The sequence below is a fragment of the Antrostomus carolinensis genome, unplaced genomic scaffold (genome assembly GCF_000700745.2).
Source record: "Antrostomus carolinensis isolate BGI_N321 unplaced genomic scaffold, ASM70074v2 scaffold12373, whole genome shotgun sequence".
In the NCBI taxonomy this organism is placed as follows: domain Eukaryota; kingdom Metazoa; phylum Chordata; class Aves; order Caprimulgiformes; family Caprimulgidae; genus Antrostomus; species Antrostomus carolinensis.
The window spans coordinates 56,931-81,860 of record NW_010304545.1 but is presented as its reverse complement, the minus strand read 5'-3'; the positions used below and the strand labels follow the sequence as shown (position 1 = coordinate 81,860).

The following is a 24,930-nucleotide window of genomic DNA, read 5'->3' as shown; positions in this document are numbered from 1 at the left end:
GACGTCAGGAATCTCCTGAGCCGAGCAAAGGCAAATGGCAAGTCCTGCCCCTGGGAAGGAACCACAGACACCCACTAATACAGGTTGGATGGTGTTTGCCTGGAAAGCAGCTTTGCAGAAAAGGAACTGAGGGTCCTGGTGGAGACCAGGTGGCACACGAGTCAGTAATGTGTCCTTGCATTAGGAAGAGTGTCACCAGAAGGTTGAAGGACGTGATTCTTCTCCTCAACTCATCCCTGGTAAGATGATATTTGGAGTATTGTGTCCAAGCTTGGGATCTCTAATGCAAGAGTTACATGGATATAATGGATGAGTCCAGGAAGGAATCACTAAAATGCTCAAGGTACTGGAGCATCTAACATGAGGAGAGGCTGAATTCTGGAGTTTTGCCTTAAGACAAGAGGGCCCAGGAGAATCTTTTCCATATGCATAAAAACAGAATGGGAAGGAGTAAAGAAGATAAAGACAGACTTCTGTCAGTGGAATTCAATGAAAGGATAAAAGGAACAAATTGAAATGCAGGAAATTCCATTTAAACATCAGAAAAAAGCTTTTTTTTTATTATAAGGGTGGTTGAACACTGGAACACTTTGTCCAGAGAGGTTGTAGAGAGTTAATCTTGGAAAATATTCCAAACATGACCAGACATGGTCTTGAACAACCTACTTTAGGTGACCTTGCTTTGAGTAGGGGTACTGGACTAGAAAATATCCAGAGGTTCCCTTCATTCTCAACAAATCTATAATTCTATATTTCAGTTCATAACTTCAGTTTCCTTTTCAGGAGTCAGTTTTGTACGAATTAAATAAAAATGAGTAGACACTGGAGACCTCTTCCTCTTTATGACATATTAGATTAATATGTTTTCCCATAACTACAGCACAACTATCAAGTGCTATAAAAAAATGATATTGGGATACACTTGGAAAAGAATGCAGGCCACCTGCATTTAGAATTATTTTCTAAACTTTCTTGCATCAATGTTCAGAAGTGTTATCTGCAGTTTGTCAGAACATCTCTCTATTCTATGAAAACGTTATAAAGAATAGAAATAAAATTAAATGCAAAGAGACTTAAAAAATGACAAAGGTATTCGTTCTCTGCATATCTGATGCATATAACAAGTGTACTTGCTAACAAAGGTCTATATAGTCCAATACATGTCTCAAGTTCTACCATACCATCCCCTCCCTAGGAAAGAATCTGAAGAAGGCCAAGCATATAGAAAAAATTTTGTAGACTATTTTAACTATCTGCCACTCAAAGATTTCTTGAGAGTGAGGTCATGTCTTCATACTTGACACCTCTTGATAGATTCTTATTCCATGAGCATGCCTAGTTGCTACATTAATCCCATATAAGCTTTCAGGATGGACAACACTTTGCAGAAAAGTTTGCCATCTGCACTATGTGATGCATGTTTTTTGAACCTGCCAGTTCCACTTCATGCTCCTTAGCCCTTGTATTGGTATAGACTATGTGTGATAATTACTATTCACATTTCCTAAGCCACTGAAGATTTCATACTTCCCTGTTCTCATCCATCTCTCTTCCAGAGAGCAGTGATCCCAGCTTGTTCCTTGGATGGAGGCTATTCCACACTTCTCAATCCTTTACATAGCTCTGTCCGTACATTTTCAATCTCCTGAAGGTAGGGAAGTGTGCTGGAACTGTACACAGTGTGGGTATAACTCCGCTCTGGATTTATATACTGTTTTGTTCTTACTTCTTTTCTTATAATTCCTTACACTTGGCTTGCCTTTTGACTCCTACTGAGCATTAAGATGACATTTTCTTATAACTATATACTATTGCATCAAGATCTCACCATCACTTGGCACTTATTGACATTCAGTTCCACCTATCATTTAATTTTCACTGAAAACCAAAATCTGGCTTGAGATTTCTGTTTATGAAATCAGTGTCATAGTGACTCATGGAAATGACTTGTCAAAGTTCATCATTTTAAAAACTTAAATAATTACTTTGATAATTTCTGATATTACTTTCATTTCAGATTAATTAAAATCTTATTAATTTATTAAAAAAACCCAAACACCAGAAAAATATGAAAAATATCCAAATTATCACACTCCCCCCCATGCAGTGATCCTTTCCATTTTGGTCTAGCCTATTTCCTTTGTAACACCGTTTCTTATAATGTTGTCTGATGACCTGCCATCACACATACATTTCCATCCTGAATGTGTCTTCACAGTGGAGAACTGGCTGTTCTTTCTTCTATATTAGTATATGCAAATGAAGAATATGAAAGACACTTTGCTTTAAAACCTTGCTCACAGCATTAGTGTAAGATTAGATCCCAACAAAAACATTAAAGATATGTGCTTTCAACCTATATAACAAAGCTGAAGAACACCTCAACGTTGGCAGCAAGAAATTTTAACTTTGCTTTCATCCGCTACACGAAGTTATGTGCTAGCTCAATGGTATTACTGCAAATAGAAAATTCCATAATAAATTATTTTCTATCATTAGCTCTATAAATTTATGATGCAGGTGTTCTGTTTCACTTTTATTTGTAGCAGTCCCACAAAATGAGAGGAGACTAATCAAAGCTGTTAAATCAAAATTCCTTTTCTGCACAGAACTAACTAGCACACAGAAGTATCTAATGTGGGGATATCCAGCTTTTAACCTACCACCACCAGAACCATGGGTTGTTTAAATTACGTTTGGGTCCTATACCATTCCATAAGAGATTATTGAAATTCACATGAGCTAGGAATTCACACATTCAAGACTGACAGAAAGCAAGAGAGAATCCTTGCTCTGTGCCTCTTGGAAATATATATGTATGTCAAGTTTCAGAAAAAACAAACAAAAAAAAGGACTTCTTTATTTGGACGTGTGGCTCCTGACCAGAACGGAAACATCAATAGTCAAGATATTAAATACATATATGTACATATAAACACAAACACTCATTCATACATACATATGTACATCTATATGCAACATACTGAAATTAAATAGAGAAGTATTTTTTTCACAAATATGTGCCTTATGGAATATCTAATTCTGCAGCACACATCAGAAGAGATTCTTCTATACTACTAAGAATTACACAATATTTTATTTGTTAATGAAAAAAGCAGGCATAATGATCCTAAAATGTAAGCAGGGTATTTGCATAGAATGAGGATTCTAGCCTCATAAACCCTAACCTGATATAGTAATAAAGGAACTATGAACTGTTTCAAAAGAATCTCCAATCTCTAAAATATTGCTTGGGACATAGATGCTGCAGGAGAAAGCAATAAAAATATCTCAGAATGAATGGAAACTATTGAATAAAACAGCAATACTAAAGAAATCAGTACACCGAGGCACTTAAATCCAAAATGTTATTGGAGATAACCAGGAGTTCCTTATAATATAATAATAAGGAAGTTGATACAAAATGATAGATATTAGAGAAGTAGTGATAGGAGAAAAATTAGGAAGGCTAATACAGGTTTTCAAGAGCAAATATCTAAAAGACAACACTGACTTTCTTTAAATATAACCAAAAATAAAAAAAAAAATTGGATCCATGACATTGCTGGAGTTAAAGCAAGAAGTAAAGATGACAAAAGAATGAAATCTCAGCATTTTCTGGTGAAGAGACTGTTGACAAAATTTCTACACCAGATCTTTTTTATCAGGTAACAGAAATTAATTACTACACCAAGATTCAGAAGATTTTAAATAAAATGATACATTAAGTATTCATTATATTGATTATATTGATGTCCAGAGATATTACTGCTGTTTAATTGTCAAAAATAAGCTAACAAATATGTAGTTTGACAAAAACTAACAAAAATGTATAGTATTTTCATGCAAATTGATTTTAAGTCAGAGGGCTGAAGGGCAGTGCTGCTCCCACATTTTAAAGGCTGTAAGGGCCATGGTATAAGAACAATGTCTAGGAATACATAGAAGCACTTATGCAAGCTGTGAGATGACTGCCCTCACACAGGGAAGGACTTAGACAGGGACTTCATAAGCAGTGATGCAGGACAGACAGGCAGCTGCTACAGGTCACAGAATAACTCCTATAAGGTGCAGTACTCTTGCTGCCTACTTAGCCTACATAAAGTGGAGACAATGTGTTCTGCATAGACTAACAACAAAGAAAAAGGACAAGGAGGGATACCAGGCAGCTACAGCTGTGGGGAGTGGGTCTCTCCCTTTACAAGACACTGTTTCCACATCTTTCTGGCACACAATCGGTGACAGCAGCAAGCCCAGCTCTCCTTTATCCCCTCCAAAACTCTGACTCTTCTCAGTTACCTGTGACCACTATCACATTTGCAAATTCTTCAGAACCTTCACTTTAGGTCCCATCCCACCCTCATCCACTAGGAACTCACTCCAGCACTTCCACATAATTAAGTTAATAAACATATAGATTCAACTCTTTCCACAAACCATTAAATCAGGTCTTACTGGGAAGCCTTGAGTTGACTGTCTACAAGCACGTCAACACCAGCCCGGTGGTACCTAAATGGTGACCACCTGCACCCATGTTGTTGCCAGTCTTTAATAGCTGCTCATATGCAGGTACTGATCTAAAACTGTGCTGACCTAAGCCACAAGCTTGCTGTCCTTTCACACAGTTAGTTTTATCAATGACCGCCAGATTATGGTAATGAAAGTGAGCATGACGTAAGATTTGGCAAGCACGAGAGTTCATGGACACAGGCAGGAAAAAGCATACAGGAAACTGGAGAAGCATGGAAGGCAGACATGCACTTCCCAGAGGACAGATGCAGCTGCTGGAGGTAAGAACAAAGACAGTTTTGAAAGTAGACTTTAGTATGACTCAGGCCATTATAAAGCAAAAAGCCCCCAGTTTTATAGCTTTTAAGAATATATATGTCACTGAAGCATTGCTAATGCATATTGGTCCCATTAACAATGTGGTTAACAGCTATTACATGTTTCTTCTCTTTTCTCCAGGGAGAGAAGAATATACAGCAGGACATTTAAAAATAAAAATACATATGCATAAACATATTCTGCTGGATACTGATGCTGGAAAGAGCTAATTCAGAAACAATCCTTGCTTTTGTAGGAGTGAGGAGATTTGTGATAATCTGCAATTTTTGTAGAGAAGTTCTTTCTAGTGTTTGGCAGATCCCAAAAAAGCTTTTTCTCACTTGTATATGAAATATATATTTGAATTTTTAGAGTATGCTTATCAGAGAAGAAACAACTTTACCCTGCAAAGCAAAGTAATCTTTACATACATAAAATATAGGCATCCAAAGGTCTTGCTTTACTACTATATGGGAAACCCAACCAGACAATACTGCACTTGCAGTGAATATCCTGTGCTGGTACTAGCAGGTTTTAAAAATAGTTTTCAAAATATCTATATTTTCATGTCCAAATACATTGTACTGGTGTTTTGCAGATGGTAAGGTGTAAACAACTAAGACTGCATTGCTTTGCCAGGGTGGGACAATGTCTTCAAGGTTTGGGCATAAATATGGTAGAGTATTACTTATGGATGCTGCTCTGTAAGAGAGCTTAGCAACTGTGAGGAAACCAGGAGAACTAAATACAGAAGTGAAATGACCTGAACTGCCCAGACAAAAAGAGGGTGGCTTTGTGCATGGAAGTTCTTCAGATCCTCTCTCCACTAGCATAAAGTTTGTTTTACATGGGTTAAGTTTCCAGCACTCTGCCATCTGCTTATTGCCTGTGTGTGCCCATGCTGTCTAGCTAGTTCACCAAGTGTCTCCCTGTGAATGCCAGAAACAGAAGTGCTCCACGTGGCACTCTGCCTCTAAGTAAAAGTGCATCAGTACCTGTTAAGTTTGAGCAGCACTGAAGTGGTTTTAGTGCAAAGCCAATGAGCATCTTTTAGATGAGAGAACATTACTTCATAGCCAAGCACTGCATAAAGATCTTGTAGCAGGTGACTAGATGGCTTCCTTCCCCTCACTGACTGCCACTAATGTGTTTCAGTACAATGCCTTGGCCAGAACTCAGGACATTCCAGGTGAATGGTACTGACTATAAACACTTACAAGCTGAGGCTTGCCTTCGCCATAAGATTGCTCATGACCAAAGGTATGGTTTAAAAGGAGTACCAGGATACCCAGGGCGTGTCTTTTAAGTATAACCCTGTCAAACATTGGAAGGAACAAGGGAATATTCTTCCCCCAAAAAAGCATTAATTACATTAATTACAATTTGTCATCCTAAATAGCTATTTTAATGCAGAATTTGTCGTCTTCGGAGAAGTCTGGTAAAAGGATTTTATTTGCCTCTATTGCAGCCTCAGCATATCCTCGGAGTATTTCATTATGCTTCATTTCATCTGCATCAGCATCAGTTTCCTGAAATGAGCATTAAAGTCTGTCTTTCTGTATACGGTGGTGTTTGCTTCCAGAAAACAACAGAGATGTTACAGGGCTAGAACGGGCTGAACATAGAATGCCCAAGATAATATTCAGTGAGGAAGATTAATTAGTACCTGGAGTCTGATTCCTGTAAGTTTTTCTTAATCAGGCTTTGACATTTGATGGAGGGAGAGTTTTCTTGTCTTTCTTGCTTCTGATATTAAGGACAACTCAAATCACTGACAAAAGAGCTAAAAATATTCCTGTCTGGATTATTCCTCTAAATCTTGACACTTAACATGCAGTTCAAGTAAAAATGTGTCCAGAGATTCCTCAGAGATTTAACTCTAAAAGAAAAAGGAAAGCACGTGAGGAGATGAGCTTCTTAGCCCTTGCAAGTGCAGCATTGCTGAGCAAATGCTGAAATATCCTGAAGCCAGGTACATTGCTATTTGGTAGTCAGTTCATGACTGCCAAAAAGCATACCAACTCTGTAGCTGTTTGCAGCCTTATAAGGGAGTAAAAAAGCAGTGTTAACTTTGGCTCTGGCTTCAGCCTTCAGAGGAATAAATCTGAATGAATGTATCCTATGTATTCAAAGTTTAACGTGCCACTGGGTCTATCATATACTGAGCCTCCTCAGTGAATGAACAAAACTATCACAGTGCCTTCTGTGTGAACCAGCCAGGTATCACTGATCACTGACAAGTATGTTGCTTTTAATGGTGATTAGGTTGTGAATCATTTACTGGTAGTGTCACACTATACAAAGCAATCTCAGTAGTGTTGTTAGCAAAAGCAGTAAGTGGCTGCTTTTAATTCACACATACATAATTACTTTACTGGTGTTAGATATCTGCCATCTGATTTCCTTTCTTTCAACAGTCTATTTGTTTTAGGACTAGGGATTATACCTTGAAATGCCAAAGGGAGAGCAATAGTCTGTATTGAGAAATGCAGTGGAAAGGATGGGTCCTGTTGGGTACCTCTGGTAGCTGAGTCCTCAGAACCAGACGTGCTACAGCAAAGTGATTGCAAAGCAGTAGTGACATGCCAGAAGTGTGACTACATAACAGCAGCACAAATAACAACAATTATACGTAAAAAACCCTTCCAGTCTCATGCTTCCATATTCCAGAGTAATATTTCCACTCTAAGAACCATAACTCCACACTAAAATCAGTGTTGTTTAACAGCACAAGGAGGAACATATGCAGACAAAAATGTCGAGGTTGATTGAGTCTGAAGATTTGTGAGGAGAGTAACTAAGATGAGTGGGCCATATGATGACAAATGGAATTTGATTTCAGTAACTGTAAAGCCATTTTCATGTAAAAACAGTGGAACTACTTATACATTTTCTCAGAGACTTAGTTCATGGAAGTGATCTGGGAATCACTTTGACAATAAAGTCCAAAATTTTATTTAATGGTGTACAATACTGAAAAAGAATACGCTAAACATAAGGAATAGGATGAATAATAGATAAAACTGTTACACAGATCTAAAATATGCAATATTAGTCTTCCTAACTAGAAAGGAAGTTTTCGAATTTCTACGTCATAGGAAAAAGAGCTTAATAAGATCGGGACTGTATACTAAAAAGAGAAGAGGAAAATAAGGTTGTATAGTAAACACGCAGATGTATAGTAATGAATGGTACTGCAAAAGTACACGTGAAAGATTCAATTATTTTTTTCCCTAAAATATATATATATATATAGTTATGTTCAATGAGACTGAAAAGCAACATTTCCAAAACTGAAAAAGGAAGTTCTTCACACAGTGCCTAATTAGCAATTACACTCAAATGTGAAAAGTTCACAAGAGTCAAAACCAACCGACATTTATGGCAATAACAAAAGTATTCAAATAGTACGTGCATAAAACACGTTATGAGATATACACAACCATACATTTGAATCACAGAACCACAGAATCACAGAATTGCCTAGATTGGAAAAGACCTTTGAGATCATCAAGTCCAGTCATTAACCTAACACTGACAAGTCCCCAACTAAACCATGTCCATATGCACATCTAGATGACTAAACCATGTCTAGATGACTCTTAAACACCTTCAGGGATGGGGACTCCACCATTGCCCTAGGCAACCTGTTCCAATGCCTGAAAGTCACTATTCATTATGAACCATGGCTGAAAATTTGAGTGTGACAGACGAACACTCAGATGTGCACTGCACATTTCCAGCATCCACCAGTATTTGTGCCAGTCGTTGGCAAACAAGTCACTGAACAAGATGAATTACAAGTCTTGTCGACAACAGTATCCTGAGGTTGGGAAGTAGCATTTATTGGGAAGTGAATAATGAAGCCAGAACTAAAACTGGAGTTGCTTACTGAAAAGGAATAAATACCAGCAAACCTCATCTTATTAAGTAGCTGAAGCAGCAGCCATTCATCCTGCCATTTTGGAACTGACCCTGTCCTATTGCTTTATTTTTGTCAATTTGATACGTGTTTCCATGGGAACAGAAGCAGAACTAGCCACCAGCTGAGTCAATCTCAGCTGCTGGCTCCCAGTTCTCACGTTTTGTTCAGTTTCCTTGGAAACTGATGTCAAATGAGAAAGAGAAGTAAACCAGTTTTTGCTCTTTAATATTTATTCTTTCTTTGGACCTGCTCTAGATCCTCTGGGCTGGCAGAAGGTTTACAGCTAATTCTAATGGCCATCCATTTTCTTCCTCTCTGGAAGGGCTACCAGTCACTGGTGGGCCCCAGCAAATGCAAGCAAGGGTTCTCAGTTTCAGCTACTGCTGGCGGGCCGCCTGCTGTGAGCTACGATGTCAGGGTTTGAAAGCACGCTTACAGATTTCAGGAGATATTTGGCTCCTGCCGCCTGTAATATTTTAAATTGGAAGGAAAGAAATTAAATTTATTTAAAAAATAGTAGGGGAAACAGATGGGCGTAATGATATTTAGAGAACAAATTGACTAACAAGCTCTGACCTGCATTAGGCTGAACACCCTCAGAAACTCCTTCAGCCAATTATATTCTTCATTTCATAATGTAGGTTTGACAAAGTTCTTTCTAATCCAGCTGTTAGCTGACTGAATAGCCCAACAGCACAATGCAAACAACAGCCCCTAAACACATCTGTTTATACATATACATATGCAGAAAGAGAAAAGAACGCGATCTGATTGTTTCGAAACAGCAAAGAATCTGCATAAATTGACTTGAGCACATTAATTTGAACCAGACATCTTTACCAATTCCCAGACCTATGTTACTCCCACATTTTTATCATGTGTATACAAACACACACACCCCCTCTCCTCTGTTTATAATTTTGGCCAGAGTATTTTCCAGTTCTTAACAGCAGCAGTTTCATAACTGAAGATGAATGTTGAAGAAAAACAAATAAAAAATGCAAAAAAAAATATTTTAAAATAATATTAAAGACTATGAAAGGACCCTAGAAAAGCATGTAGGCAGCTAATCTAGGACTTAAGTAAAATCTTACGTGGAAATAATACTCAGTCTACATCTGTGCAACTGAACCCCAATTTTCATGTATCTTTTGTTTAAAAATGCGGAGACAAAACAATTTCACAAGACAAAAGGCTGTCCTAAAGAAAAGTTTTATATTTGGTGGCCTCTGATCTTAGTTAACTACTCTAACTTGGACATGCTTTTACCCTTCCTTTACTTTCACATCTAATAGATGAACTCCTTCCTGAGTTTTCTTTACATCACATCTCAGTTATGTTCACACAGCTCTCACTTGTCAGTGGCCTGCCATTTCTACTGTGAATAACTTCTAGAATCATATATTTGATTGAATTCACATACAGTTCAAATAATACAGTCCCTAGAATATTCATTTCTTCAGGTACTAAACTAGGAGCAGTCTTACAGTAAAGACAATCAGAAACTCAGGAACAACACTTATTCCTCCAGTCTTGTTGCACTTGCATCCTGAGAATACTGAGGATATCCTCAACATCTCTGGGTGCTCACATAGTTATGTCAAGTCAGCTAACTTTATGATTTTATTCTGGGTTAGTTATTTGAATGAAAAACTTAGGCTGTTGTAATTGTTTTAGGTCAGGCTTATTCTGTCTTATTCAAACAGATGCAAGGCATATTGAATTTACATAGTCTATTTATCAGTTTCCTTCAGCTGAATGTAAGATCAAAATCTAAAATCCCATCTTCCTCTATATCCCTAAGACTTTGCTTAGCAAACGAGATAATAATCTTTAGGTTTGCTGCTGCAGCTGCAGTCAGGAAAGACCATTGCACTTTATGTTGAATTTTGCAATGTCCCTCCAGAATTCTTCGCAATCGGCCCTCATTTTTATTTTCTGGAATAACTTACTAAAACCACTAAGATTTCATCATCTCATAAATTACTTCCTCTGTCACTGACCAACACAGGTCCCAGTACAGAGACTGGGACCTGTCCTGAAGGACCCTACAGGCTACATCCCTCCCTCCTGGAAAATGAACTTTTATTTATTCCTTAATTCTGTTTCCTTGTTCTAAAGAATTTTATATCCATTTGAGGGCTTCTCTCTTATTCCATGGCTATTTAATTTCTATGACAGCCTTTGATGAAAGAAATTGCTGATTCTTTTTTGGAGACCTAGCAGACTGTGTCAGCTTCTGTTCACATGCCTGCTGGCTTCTTCAAAGGACTTCACTGAGTGTTTGAATGATTTGTTCCTTCACAAGTGTCATGTCAGCTCTTCCTTAATGTAGCATATTTCTTTCTAATTCCACTCCTGATTATATTTTATGTAAATTGACCTGCTACAGACATTAACTTACAAGTTTGAGGTTTCCACTGTCTTGAAAACATCGTAAGACATTTGCAAATTTTTGCTCAGATATCAAAGCAGCTCTGAGCTAATGATTACATACTGCTGTCAGTAGTTTGCTATAACTCCTTTGAATTGCTCTGGAAAGCCTGGGAGAATGTAATGTTTCCAGTGATTTCTTTCTGACCAGTTTCTCTCTCCCTACCAGCAACTCCAGTCACTCCTCAGTGAGTTAATCAGAAGGGTTCTAGCATACCAAGCTCTTCCACAAAGAATTTTGCTGAATGAAGCAGCAAAGTGATCATTAAATCATTCTACATGGCCTTGTTTTCTTCAAGTAATGCTCTTATATTCTGATCAAATATTGTCCCCAAAGATCCCCTGGCAAATTCCCTGCTGCTGATATTTAAAGAAAGACTTATTATTCTTTTTTTTTTGCCTTTTGAAAGATTTTTTTTTAGACTGCTTTATTGTATTCTACATCCTAACTTACCAGACTTTATGATCCTTTCTATTTTCCTCATTTGAATACAACTTTTGTTTTTCGAAGGACGTCTTCCTGCTGTTTCATCATGCTGAGTCTTCTTTTTCAAGCCTTATTTGGTGCATGGCATGCATTTACTCTGTGTGTCCCATATGATATTCTTAATATTCTCTAGGCCACCTGCAAAGATTTAACTCTCTACAGTGTTCTCTTTAGCATCTCTTTAAGAAGCTTCCTCAGTTTTATGTTGTTCCCCTTTCTGAAGTTGAGTACCACTCTACTGATCTTTTTTGGTTGTTACTCTTCAAAGCTATCAAAGCCAAGAACAATGTATTTGCAGCTACAGAAAAGTCCTTCAGACATCAATTGAACTATCAGTTGCAATGCAGTTGGAACAAACTTAAGTAAACAAGGCTATCGACAAGCTGCTGTTGTTTCAAGCTCTACAAGCATAGAGCAGAAGTGTCTCCACAAGACAAATTTCAGTTACATTTTCCATTTTTTACTGACAATTGTAACAACTGTGGAATCCCTTCAAAAAATTTCAAACTCTAGGGAAAAACGGAGAGGTAGCTTTTCAGATTCTAAAAGGATTTCTTGAAAGACATCCCTTGCAGTTTATGAGACATCATTCTAAGATATCTTCTATAAATTATATTCAAATAAACAGTAAAATTATCTCCTAATAAAATTTCAGAGCTACACTGCAAAGTAAGAAGAAAGTAAGAACAATGGATTAAAATATCATATCTTTTCTTGAAAACTTCAACATCAGAAGAGAAAACTACCATTCTTTTTCTTACTGATTGTCAAGTATTGGAGAATAGAATAACACTTCTTGATTGTCCTCATACAATCTAGTTTTCACATATCACCAGTTTCCATGTTGTGGAGGTGATAAAATCTCAAACGCTGCTAATCTGCCTACATATAGAATTATTTTATTTTTATTAGTCCTGCACTTTTGCTGCTATGTTTATTGCTGTCAGTTTGTCCAGAAAGCTCTACTTTTAGAAACCTACCAGAATGATGGAAAATTTGTACAAGGGGCATTAAGCTATTACCTCCTCCCTATCAAAATCTCTAACATGACCTTTCTGGGAATGACATTAAAATAGGAATAATCAGTATGTGTGTATGCACACACTATTACTGCAAATAAATATAGAACTAGGTAACATAACTCCTGCACATCTCCACAAAGAATGCAGTTTAAGCAGTGACCTCTCCTGCACTTATCTTCCATAAGCTCTTACTGAAATTTGCTAATGGGTTCTGATAATCTATTATTTATTGCAACGGAGTCTGATAGATTTAGCAGAGGACTCTCTTGTGTTTACAACACTTTCATCTAAAACCTCTCACAAGTGACAGAAACACCCCACCTTCAACTACAGATACGATTTCTTTTGGTTATTTTATTTCTATTGGCTTTTAAAAACCAGAAACCTTCTTCCCACAAAATACACAGCTAGAGCTGCTTTCACATAAACTAGTGCATCTTTAGCTTGGTTTTACAGAAAGCTGTAGATACTAATATGCAACCATAAGTGTTACTTGGGCTTGAGGACATACCTCCATGTTATACTTTTCCACTGTCCTTCTCAGAGGATCCACAACCTGCCAGCAAATCAAGATGCAAAGATCAATCAGTAGCATCCCTCCAACTATCACCAGTAGCTTCTGGTCTTTAATGATCTGGAGAGACAAAAAAAAAAGGAAAAAAAGGGAGGAGATTCCCATGAGCCATAGATAGATCCCTGTACAGCTTTATTCCTATATAGGGAGAAAAACACAGGTTGCTAATAAAAAGTTTTTTTAACAATGAGAGAGGAAAAGTTTCAGAAATATCAAAAAGATGAAAACAAAAAGACACAAAATTATTTTAGTTTGTTTCATGTTTATTAGAAGTATCTAAAGTGCATTCTGATTTCTAAAAAGAAAATAGGACTTTTAAACACTAATATTGAAGTCCAGGTTTAACGTTAACTCCTGGAAAATGAAAAAAATATATTCTAGAAAGACACTTTTGTTTTTCTGTATGCAAACGTGCAAAAAAATTCATTACATCTCACAGAGCAGCAGCAGTTATAAAGGAATTTAGTTTTCACTAAGATTTAGTGTTCATTTTTTCATAACCTTCTTGAATGTGGAAAATACACTTACAAGGTATTAAAAGTTAAGTTCACTTCTGAGTTGGGTCTTTTTTGTGTTTGTAACATTTGCCTCTGTTACCCAGGGAGCAGAAAGGGATGATGTACTTTTTCTATATTACAAAAGTTAGAGGGTTTTATGCACATGCAATGTAAAATGTGTTTTTAATGTTGCATGAATTTTAGATTCAAAAAAGAAAACTAGATTTGCTAACAAAAAGAACAATCCAATCCATGTATTACAGTCTTTTATAGCTGCATGCAATCCTTTATATTATTTCTACTGTTATACACATAGCAACGGAAAAAATACACTGCAAGTACATTATTTCAGATGCAAAGTTGTAAACATGTTAAAATATCAGGTTTCAATTAACTTAATGTCAGTCCTTGTGTGCCTATATTCATGTTTTTAAAATTAATATATATATTCTATTAATAATGAACACTCATCCAATATTCAAAAGATATTGCCAAATTGTTCTCACATGGACTAAACTACATATTTTCACCTAGTTTTCATTCTCAGAAACAATTAGTTTAATCCAAATGAAATATTGAAAAAAAAAAGTCTGAGAAGCTTAATAAAGTTGTGATTATTTCAGTTCAATTTGGTAAATTTGTTAGGATTTTGAAAACACATTACGAAGTCAGAAGCGTCAGCTAATGTTGTTAACACAGGCAAGGCTGGTATCCCTGCCTAGAATAAATGGTATTTGCATTGAATTTCTATCAAACTTAAGGAAATGATAAAAATGAATACATTTTGAAATAATCTAAGAGGAGCTTTAGAAAGTTTGGTTTTCATATTATTTAGTGAGATTCATTCGTTATTTTGAAAGATGTTTCTGCAATATTGTACACTGCTTTTTGTTAATCTGCTAGTAAACTAAGTGTAGAACTAAGGCTAACAATCAGAATGACTTAAAGGACATGATGCATTATTTTCATTTCCTGAGACCAGTTATTTAAATCCATGAAGCTCCAACATCATAAAGGACCAGAAAATGATGCCTTCTGCGTATTTGCAGCAGTAATAAAGCAATATGTCCATCTCATGAGAAATAGTACAGGCCTGGAGAGGGAGGGTGAAGGGGAGAGGTGCAGCTTTCATGGTGGTTGGTCTTGCTGCTGGATGCTTTTGCAAGGAGAACTTTGCAAGGAAAAGGTGGTAGGAGGTGAAGGGGGAGGAAGACTATTGCAATGTGTTTCCTCATTAAGCTAAAAGGAAAGCAGATATTAAGCAAAGATTCTCAGATGTAGCTTGGTCCTTTGTCTTCTTTGGGAAAATATAAGTATGCCTAACCTTTTAGTTGTTTACCAAGTTACAGTCAAGGCTGAAAAAGGACTGTTAATCACTGAGGTTACCCTCTGTAGAAAAAGCCCATTAATTTTTTATAGCTTTGTGAATGCCTCTAAACAGGACTTGGGTGAAACATACCTAATGTTGCTCCTAGTATAAGTGGAGAAACAGGAGAGAAAACCATGGAGAATCAAGTCCAAAGAGAATTTGAGTTTAGATGAAATTTAAACACTTCAGGGTAATTTTTTTTTTTTCTCCCTCTTAAGTGGCTAGGTAATTTGTTTTATTGGCGTATTTTGATAGCTATTTTTAATTGGTGAAGTTTATCTTACTGAAGTTGGCTGTTTAACCATGTCTAGTTAAGAGTTAGTGGCTGTTTAACCATGTCTAGTTGGCTGTTTAACCATGTCTAGTTAGAGTCTAGCCTGTCTCTGTAGCCAGTGGGCAGAAACAGAAACCTTCAAAGTACAGTTCATCCGACCTATCTTGGGTACAATTTAGGATCAGAGAACTTATTGTTCTGAAATGTGTTCTCCCCTCCCCCTCCTCCACCCTCCATGAGGGTGTGAAGACAAGTTACTTGAGCTAAAAATACACATTTCAGAAACTTAAAGCTATGTGAAAAGAATCTTCCATAAACATATCCTTCTGTTCTACTGAACCATAAAAGTTCCTTGTAAAAAACACCCAAAACATCAGTAATGATGTCCTATCTTTCTAAGTAAAGTAGTGAACATTTTACCCAGGATAGGTAAAACATGAGAAAACTAGCCCACTGTATTCTAAATTTATACGGACTATATTGATATTGAAAGTAGGGTTGCATTAGATGCAGATTTACCAACGCCTGTCAATATTAATCAAACTAGTACAGCAATGCCAGGAGCAGAAGAGTGAAAGGATGCTATTAAAGCAGTAATACTGATAATCCACTAACAGGGTCAAAAGATATCTCATATTAGCACTTCCTATCTAGGATCACAATGCCAACCAGCCTTCCTTGTTCTTGTGCTTGTTTTATTTGTACCTGAACTTGCACTACTGCAGGTCAATATTCATATATTAGTTCACATGTAAGTTTGGTAACCTTTTTTGGGGGCAGGTAATTATTAGAACAAATGAAAGAAGAAATCCAGCAAATGGGAGCTCTTCCTTGGATGCCTCTTGGAGCATTTTTTCCTGTGTTACATTGTGAATAGCCCTTTTCTGGACAGAAGGGGAGAGATGCATAACAGCAGCTGTCACTGGCAGCAGGTATTATTCATCCCTTGCTTCTGCCAGACAGCCAGGAGGAAGGCAAGCAAAACAAAGCCCAGAAGATAACCCGAGGAAGCAATCTGTGCTACTGTACTGAGCTCTGTAAAACACAGTCCTACCAGGGCTGCACGCAGGGGGATCGGGCAGAAAGCAGGACTCCTGAAGCTGCCTCACACCCACCACATCCCTGCTCTGTCATTGGCAGAACCATTGCAGCAAAGCAGCTCTGAAGCAGAACTCTTCACCAAAAATGCTAGCTTTCCAGAATAAGACGTTGAGATTCAATTATTTTTTATTTGTCCTAGTGACTAGCAGCTTCTCCTAACATAAATTTACTCTGAGAAATGCTGTTGTTACATCACTAGTAGAAATTTCAAAAGGCTTGCTGATCTTCCCCCTCCACTCTCAGAAAGCCCAGCTTTCCCTCTCCCCAGCAATCATTCCCACCCACCAGCAGTCCTTAAGTTCAGTACATTCACTCCTTGGGAAACACCAGATGCACTGAAGGAGTCTTGACTTAGATCTTGTGAATCCAACAATTTCTCTGTCTGACAAAAGAAAGGTATGTGCAACTGAGGCTCCTTACAATCAAATACGTAATTCTTCTTTCAGAGGAAGATTCTTATGTTTTCCCTTTTTCATCCTCCTTCTAGCATCCATTAAATCAGCCCTGGGAGAAATGCACGGTAGCTAATAAAAGCCATTTTTGTGAGTGCTGAAGCCAAGCTCTCATACAGCAGCATCTGTGAGTAATATTTTCTACCATCTGTGATTGGATAGGTGAATCTGTCTCATCCTGGCAGATCTGCCCACTGTTATAAATGCCATTGCTACCAGTCTGGACTATATATCTGGATATGAAGCTATCCTCAAACCAAATTCACTCAGAACAGAAACTGCCAGGCCATTTTCTCCTCAGCAACATCGCTGTATGAACAAATAAAATTTTTTCTGAAAATTTTTCTCTTATGTTGATCAACCCTTTCTAGCCTAGCAGAAGGATCTGTCCCTTGCCTTCTGGCACTAGTTGGATAAACACTTAATGCTATTCAGTATATTTTTTTTTAAGGTCGTCACTTCCCTGAGTCCTGGGACAGAATCTGTAGAGAGAAACCTTCTTTAAAGGATCCCTCAGTGAAGCCTCCTAGACCTTATTCCTTTAAATTAATAGCACTAACAGTAATAATTGAAGCCCTCAGAAATCTGAAACCCAATGTTCTTCTCCCTGGTATACACAAAAATAACGCTGGTGGGAGTCCTACCCCTGAACTGGTGGGGAAAGAGAAAAAATATCAGAGTTTCTGGGAAAAAAATTATGAAGTCTACAAGGCTGGAAAAAGGGACCATATAACTACTCCTAAACTTGCCTTCAGAATATTCTCTTCATTGCATAAACTAACCTTTAATTTCTCCCAGTATGATTAAATGGGAAACACCTTAGGGCTGCTCCGCTATATTTAGTGGGTCAGCACAGGTGAGATGGTGCCATGAGGTTGGTGATGCAGAGTCAGTGGTAGATACGTGAAATTTGCCATATATGAGCCAAGGGAGATATCTATCTTTGAGTTATTAAAGCCATTAATATTTTAGAGGACTATTCTGTAATACAGTCTTAATTTCTACTGTGTAATGGAATGAGAAAAAAGGACTATTGAAAACACATTATGCACTTGTTCCCAATAATTCCACAATGTTTTTTCAAAGCTATTACCAGTATTTCCTACAATAGGTTCTATGATTAGTATTGGGAACACTCCTCACACTGCAATTACATTAGTTTTAATGAGTGAATGCTAACATTTTAAAAAGTATATTTTGTAGTAGCAAGCTTTTTTGACCAGTAAGTCACACGCAGAAAAAGCTAAGCGTAAGACATTTTACTGTCTTAGAGGTATTTTGAATAACTTGATGAAAAATTTGTATATCTGTTTGCAAATTAAAAAATAAATTTGTTTTCTGTGAGAATTTACTGTGACCACTGCAGTCTGAGAACTTGATGATTTTTGCTGCTTTCCAGGATAAAGGAGTGTGTGGCACTACTGGTAATAATGGACAACTCGATATGACCAAAAAGTTTGGGTTTGAGAACTAAATAGCTACAGTCACTAGCCTGCTAACGCACATATTTCTAGAACGTGTCTTCTTTGCTGACTCACACTCAGAATAATTGTAGAGCATCTTTGGCAGACTCACTCTCTCAATAACAGCATTGCAAATGTGGATGTTGACTGTATGCCTTGCTGCCAGGAGAAGCTATCCATTTAGAAAACACCTTTCCCCTTTTCAAACTCATATAAAAGACAAGTGGAATATCCTAGGGGGAATGGTCCCCATAGGGGGAGCAGAAGACAGAAATTTTACAGAGGTTAGAGAAGGGGAGGGATTCAGTGACAGTTTAAAGAAATTATGAAATTCCTCATCTTTGAAAGCCTGAGCCCCAATCCTGACTACAATGCATTGAAGAATTGGAGAGATGCTTGTTTTAATAACATTGCTAATTGAACCTTAGGGAGCACACAGAGCAATATAACATGGCTAGTTTCATAAAACTCTCTTGGAAGGACAAAAATTAAAAACGCTGTAGTTTTAAAAACCAAAATAGGACAAAAGAAATCAGACTTGACAGTGTTAGAACCAACCGTTCTTGCTATATAATGTTTTGTAGAACAGCCTTAGAAATGGACCTTACCATCATGTTAACTTCTGCCCTCTACTATAAATAAAGCTCCCATCAACAAAGCAGGTCAAATTCACCTTTGAGAGAAATGCATCTGCTGAGCTCAAGATTGCATGGACCTTAAGTGTAGAGGAATTCCTACCAGGGATGTGAATTTTCATCTGTAACACTAAAAGGGATCCCAATCTTGAGGAAAAAAGTGCACAAAGGATTTGAATGGTCTGGAAGAAACGTTCTGATTTTATTTGAGATAACATTAAAGCATCTAGACTTTAATATTTTCTTTAATGAACAATTCTGTGGGAAAGCACACTACATTGTTACCAAATAGCTGGGGACATCAATGTACTTGATTACATTTACAAACCAATTTCAAGCTATTCAGCAATAAATTGCCTCATACTGTATAGCGACGTGTTCTTTATTTTGCTGTCATCCATTAGTCTCATAATAGATAGAAATTATGGTTGTAGCACTGTTTATGAACAGTTATGTTTCACACAGAGTTTTCATTGTTTTCATTGCTACTGAGGTTTAGCCTTATCAAACTGTACCATGCAGAAATTTACATACATAAATTACTTCAAAAGCAGATTTTTCTCCTAGATGTACAGTTCTTTAGCTCAAGCTCTTTCTGTGACAGCAGCTTGAGATTTAGTTCCCCAATCCATATTTATATGAATGTAAATTTTAGAAATGTGATTCCTATTGTTCCCTGGCTGCCATTTTGGCTGATCAGCTCTTATGAAAAACAGGATGCTTATTTTACATCTAAATATGGGTTCTAGAATTACATTGACTATTTTCAAAGCTTTGGACTTAAAATTTATATTTATAGCCATTTGGGGAAAAATGTAATAAAATTAATTTGGTTTCTACTTATATCACTTAAGGCAGTACTATATCTGTATAATAACCCATGAAGTTATACCTGAATAACTTACGCTGCACTTTAAGTAACATGGATTACTTGGTCCGGCAGTAAATATTCATAATGAAAAAAAATAATTCCAAAAATAAGCAAATTTCAAACTTCTGTCTTCTTTCTTACTCTACAAGACTGAACAATAATGATGAAGATATCTTTGTGTGTCCATATGCTGGTTCATTTTCAGCAGATGGCCCCTAATAGTTTGTTTTACTGTTGGTATGGTTATCCAAAGCAAATTTTTCAATCCTAACACCTCTCCTTTTCAGACTTATGATCTCTCATATATACTTAGTGAAATACATGTGTATCCTAGGGGAAATCCAGCATATAGCTTTTTGTTATACACACAAAAGCTCTAGCTAGACTGAAAAAAAACTCTTGGAAAAGTATACATATTTACAATCTGAAAACTGACCTAGAAAAATATTTTATACTAGCAGTTATAGAAAGAAATGAATAGGTAATATAATCTATATTTATGCTAATACAGAAAGAACTATGTCTACAAAGGCATTTAAGTGAGTAAATAAGATATGGTCTGTAAGGTTCTGACCTAAACCCTCTGTCAACGTAATCCAGAAAACTTTGCTTTGCTAATTTTAAATTATTAAGATAATGAGTATATTTTTTAAAACCTCTTTAGGACCTTTGTGAGAAAGATTATAGATTGTAATAAATTCTAAATTCCATAGGTGACTTGAAAAAACCTATAGAAAAGTTTATAACTAGAGATCACACTCATCCTATAAACTTTCTCGCAGAGGTTTTCAAATGAGGGATGGGCATAGCAAGAGACAAGTCGTAAGAAGAAGGCAACAGCACATAAGCTCATAAGCATGTGGCCTCCAGCTCTTCTCTCAGTTTTTGGGGGGGTTTTGGTGGTGGTGGGGGGGGTTGTTGTGTTTTTTTGTTGTGTCGTGTCCCCCCTCCCCGAAATCCCCAGGGACACTCTGCGCAACTGCAGGCACTGACAGCTTCCCTGTAGCTGGTACCATGGGGTGAGGGCACACAGCCAGCTGCTGTCCACCCTGACTGAAGGGGTCAGGACCACGTGCCTGGCTCCCCAGAAAGAGCACGGATGGTCTCATATCCCTTCCAGTTTTCCATGCACCTCAGTTTATGTACCATTAAGTACATGAGTTAGGGAGGTGGGGTGGCCAAATTTGTGTTAAAAATTGGAGTGGGAAGGCAACAAGCCAAAAAGTTTGAGAATTCATGCTCTGCTTTACTCGGGTAATAAATTTGCTTCTCAAAACCATGCACTATCCTTTTCTGAAAACTGAGCTCAGAGAGATTTCTAAAGCATAACAAATAATTCTGGCAATTAGTTATTTTTCTTCATGTTGGAACTTAACTGTCTTACACATGCGAACACCTTTCTCAGAACTCCTGCTGCCTTTTTCATTATGTATTGTGTTCCTAGTTTAAGTGAAAAAGAGTACAACAGAAAACTGCCTCTTTTATTATACAGTCCTATTGCATTCCCAGAGCAGACTCAATGTGTCTGCTCCATGACACTGGCATCCTGCAGAAAACCAAGGCCTCACTGGTGTCCTAATAATGCACACAAGGGAACAAATTGTACATCCTAGAAAGCTGTAGGTTTTCAAGGATTGACTTTTTAGCCACAACATAAGCCTTTTAACATTTTCATGAGCCTATTATTTTTAAAGAAAATTAAAAGATAATTCAATTATAGACAGTTGCACACATCAGCAAAAGGAACCTTTAGATCTTTGCACACCTCATCAGCTTGAGCTAAAAGATTAACTAGTAGCTATCATGAGCTGTACAACAGTATAACAGGAAGAGAAGGGAGATATTTTGCCTATAGGTTTTACAGAAACATAGTAACAGGAATAAAAAGGACAGTAAAACCCTAAAATCCTGTGTTAAGGTTTTATACTTTGCCCATACTTCTGTGCAACCACTCCAGCCAGTCCTAATTTCAACTTTTTCTTGCCTCTTATTCATTTTCCACCCCTATGTTACTTTCACAATCTATGTCCCTACTTTTCAGGCCTGCCATCCTGCCTCTAAATTTCAGTCTTAATCTAATTTTAAATCAGACCTAGCCCCTCAACTGTAGTTTGCCATTTGAATCTCAAATTTGGGCTCTATTTTCCACTACACTCGACTTTCATGACCACTTCTTACAGCCCTCCCTGTCCCATTCAATTCTTTGCTGGCTCTCAATCTTATTTTAACTCTCCGGGAACTCTTATCCAAATTCAGTCTCCTCCCTCAACTCCTATACTCCCAAGCTTTTCCCTATTATTTTTATCCAGAGAGGCTCACAATCCCTCCAAAGCCCTTAGCAGCTAACCCAATTTCTCATTCTCAGCCTCTTCCCTGCTCCTTATGTCTTGGCCCCATGGTTCTCTGGCTGTGATAGCCTCCCTTCCCCATGCTAATGTCAACAAAGTAGACTGTACAATCTCCTATCTATCTTTGCAATGCCTGAAGATCACAGCTCTCTTCAGAAGACTTTTAAGGCTTCTTAGGCTTAGCAGGCTAAATGCTACAAAAAAAGTTTGCCAGACTGCAGCCTGACAGGCATAGCTAAGTCAAGTTGGACTGGTAAGTAATTTTTATCTGTTGTGGTTGGTTGTAGCTTTCTAACCCTGGGATAGTACCAATATCTATTCTCAATACTTGTTAAGATCTTTAACCTTTTCTCATCTGTGAGAACTCTACAGTCACATAGTAAATTTAAGAACAGAGAAAAGGTTATGAAATATCACTGAGTAGAATAATGATGGCAGAAACTATGATAGCAGAAGCCTTAAGAAAAGATGCTGTTATACATCACCTTGTGCAATTATATTCTGTATTTACCTTATAACAACATTGTCAACATAAAGACATATGCCACCAGAAGCCTACAGTGGTAGTAGTAACTGAGTACATTGACAATATTTTCAGTGAAAATTAAATATGAAACATCCCTTCTCTGATGTCACAGTTAAAGGATTAAATACGAATAGACAGAGCTAGAATGTGCTATGTTATGGGTAAGACAAGCCTATCATAGCAATGTCAACTGAGAATTATTGCACTTTCAAATACGAACTGCAACAAGCAACACTGTGATCCATATCATCATGCTTTATTGTATTCACCTACAAATGGTCAAATACTTGTCTTTGTAGGAAGGAGTAGAATACATAAAACTTATGGAGGTTTTTAAAAACACTGCTTTGAATTTGTTACTATTCTGGTATTTGTCAAAAGTGAAGGGTCTTTATTTGGCATACTGGAGTTGTGCAGGAGCTGTCCCTATGCAGGACTGCTTTAATGTCCCCTAAAACGTAAGACAATGTAGTTCCCATTGAAAAAGACAGCTTCACAACCTTCTAAATTTTACCAGAAGAGCTGGCTTCTTCAAACAGTTCAGCTAGGTAAAGCTTCCCCAGGACACCACATGCTCTCTTGACACTTATACTCTCCTCTCTCTCTTATTCACTGCCAGCCCTCCTTTACTGGAGGGAAACATGAAAGCAGTCCCCACCTGTCACTGAGCGGAAGATATTCTGCTGCCCAAAACAGCAGAAAGCAGACATATCAAATAAATAATTGCACCTCAGTTATAAGTGTTACAGTTATTTTAATAATAATTCTACTCTACTTTCCATTATCTCTACTAACCTCTTTAAAACTCAAAAATAATTTACTTCCCCCTACTGATTTTGTAATTTCCATTTGACAAAAATTGATTCCCTCTGCTTCAGATCCAGCTAAAATTAATACATTTTTAATTTGTTTCCTTTGAGTCCTAGTAAGATCAAAGATGGTAACAGAGCTCTGGGAATCTTGCAAAATTTGTCAGTTAGCAGCCCGAGAGCAGAATAAGTGTGTTCTGAATTTTATTGTTTATTTTTTTTAATAACAAAAGACTAAATGTATAAATGGGTGAAAATAAGAGAATTGTGAGAGCTTTATAGAGAGTTAACAAAAATCTCCACCTAATTCAAGAAATCTTACATAATTTATTTCCACTCTCCACTGCATTAGAATGGAACTATAGTGCATTATTATTTAAAATTCTATGTATTTTCTCACAAGGAGAGAGAAATACACTCATCTCTTCACAAAACCATGTTGCACAATGAAGATATGGATCCAGTAAAAGTTTGAAAGGAAGCTTGCTCTATCTGATGAAGATAAATAGATTCAGTCATTATATATTCTTCTTTCCTTTACTTAATATCCACTTCCATGAAATGAATGAACCAGTATTTTACACTGCTGGGAAAATTTTCCTGGTGAAAATATCCAGGATGACAGGCAAAAAATGGTGTACCTAAATGTCAGATTTTACTGTTACATACAGGCGGAAACTGAAGTTACCATAGATGAATAGGATCCACAGTACTTAAATAATTTTGGAATGCTGTACTCCTTGCATTAAAACACTAGTCTGCTCTGTCACGGCACAGCTAATTAAAAAATTATTAATGTGCTTTTTCATGCAGCACTACCTTTGTTTATTTTTCAGTTTAGATATCATTTGTGAAATTTTCTATTGTCTTTGCTATCGTAGATGCAAAATGCTTTGTCTGTAAACTGCATCTACTGGAAATGGAAATGTCCTTCTTGTAAGACATAAGTAAAGAATGCCATGTTTTTCAATCAACTCTTAAAACCAGTTTTATCTATCCTGGTAAGTCAAAGACAGAAAATGTATGACTGGTAAACGTTTACCATGGATAGCTAATTTGTTTTGCATTAGAAAACTGTTGTCTTTTATGATTCATGCTTGTGTTCTGGAATTGGATATCCAAATAAAGAAAATCATGATCATTCTGTGGAAAACCATTCTTTAAATTTTACAGCACAAAATGCATTATTTATTTAATTCCAGAATATTGAATAAGGTGCCCTAAAAGCCTTGACGTTTCCAATATTGCTCAGAGAGAAGTATCTCAATGGTCAGCATCCAGATATCTGAAAGTTTCTCTCTCTTATACTGGTCAGTG

General features: G+C 37.0%; 1 protein-coding gene across 1 annotated transcript in view; it reads right to left on the bottom strand.

The window, feature by feature from the left end:
* Positions 1-6,218: 6,218 nt before the first annotated feature.
* Positions 6,219-24,930, bottom strand: part of GABBR2 (gamma-aminobutyric acid type B receptor subunit 2) — a gene marked incomplete at its 5' end in the record, with an annotated part of 37,821 nt that continues 19,109 nt past the window's right edge. The window contains 2 exons of the mRNA XM_010164499.1: positions 6,219-6,356; positions 13,206-13,328. Of these exons, the coding sequence (XP_010162801.1) occupies positions 6,219-6,356; positions 13,206-13,328 (261 nt within the window). The remainder of the gene's footprint in view (positions 6,357-13,205; positions 13,329-24,930) is intronic.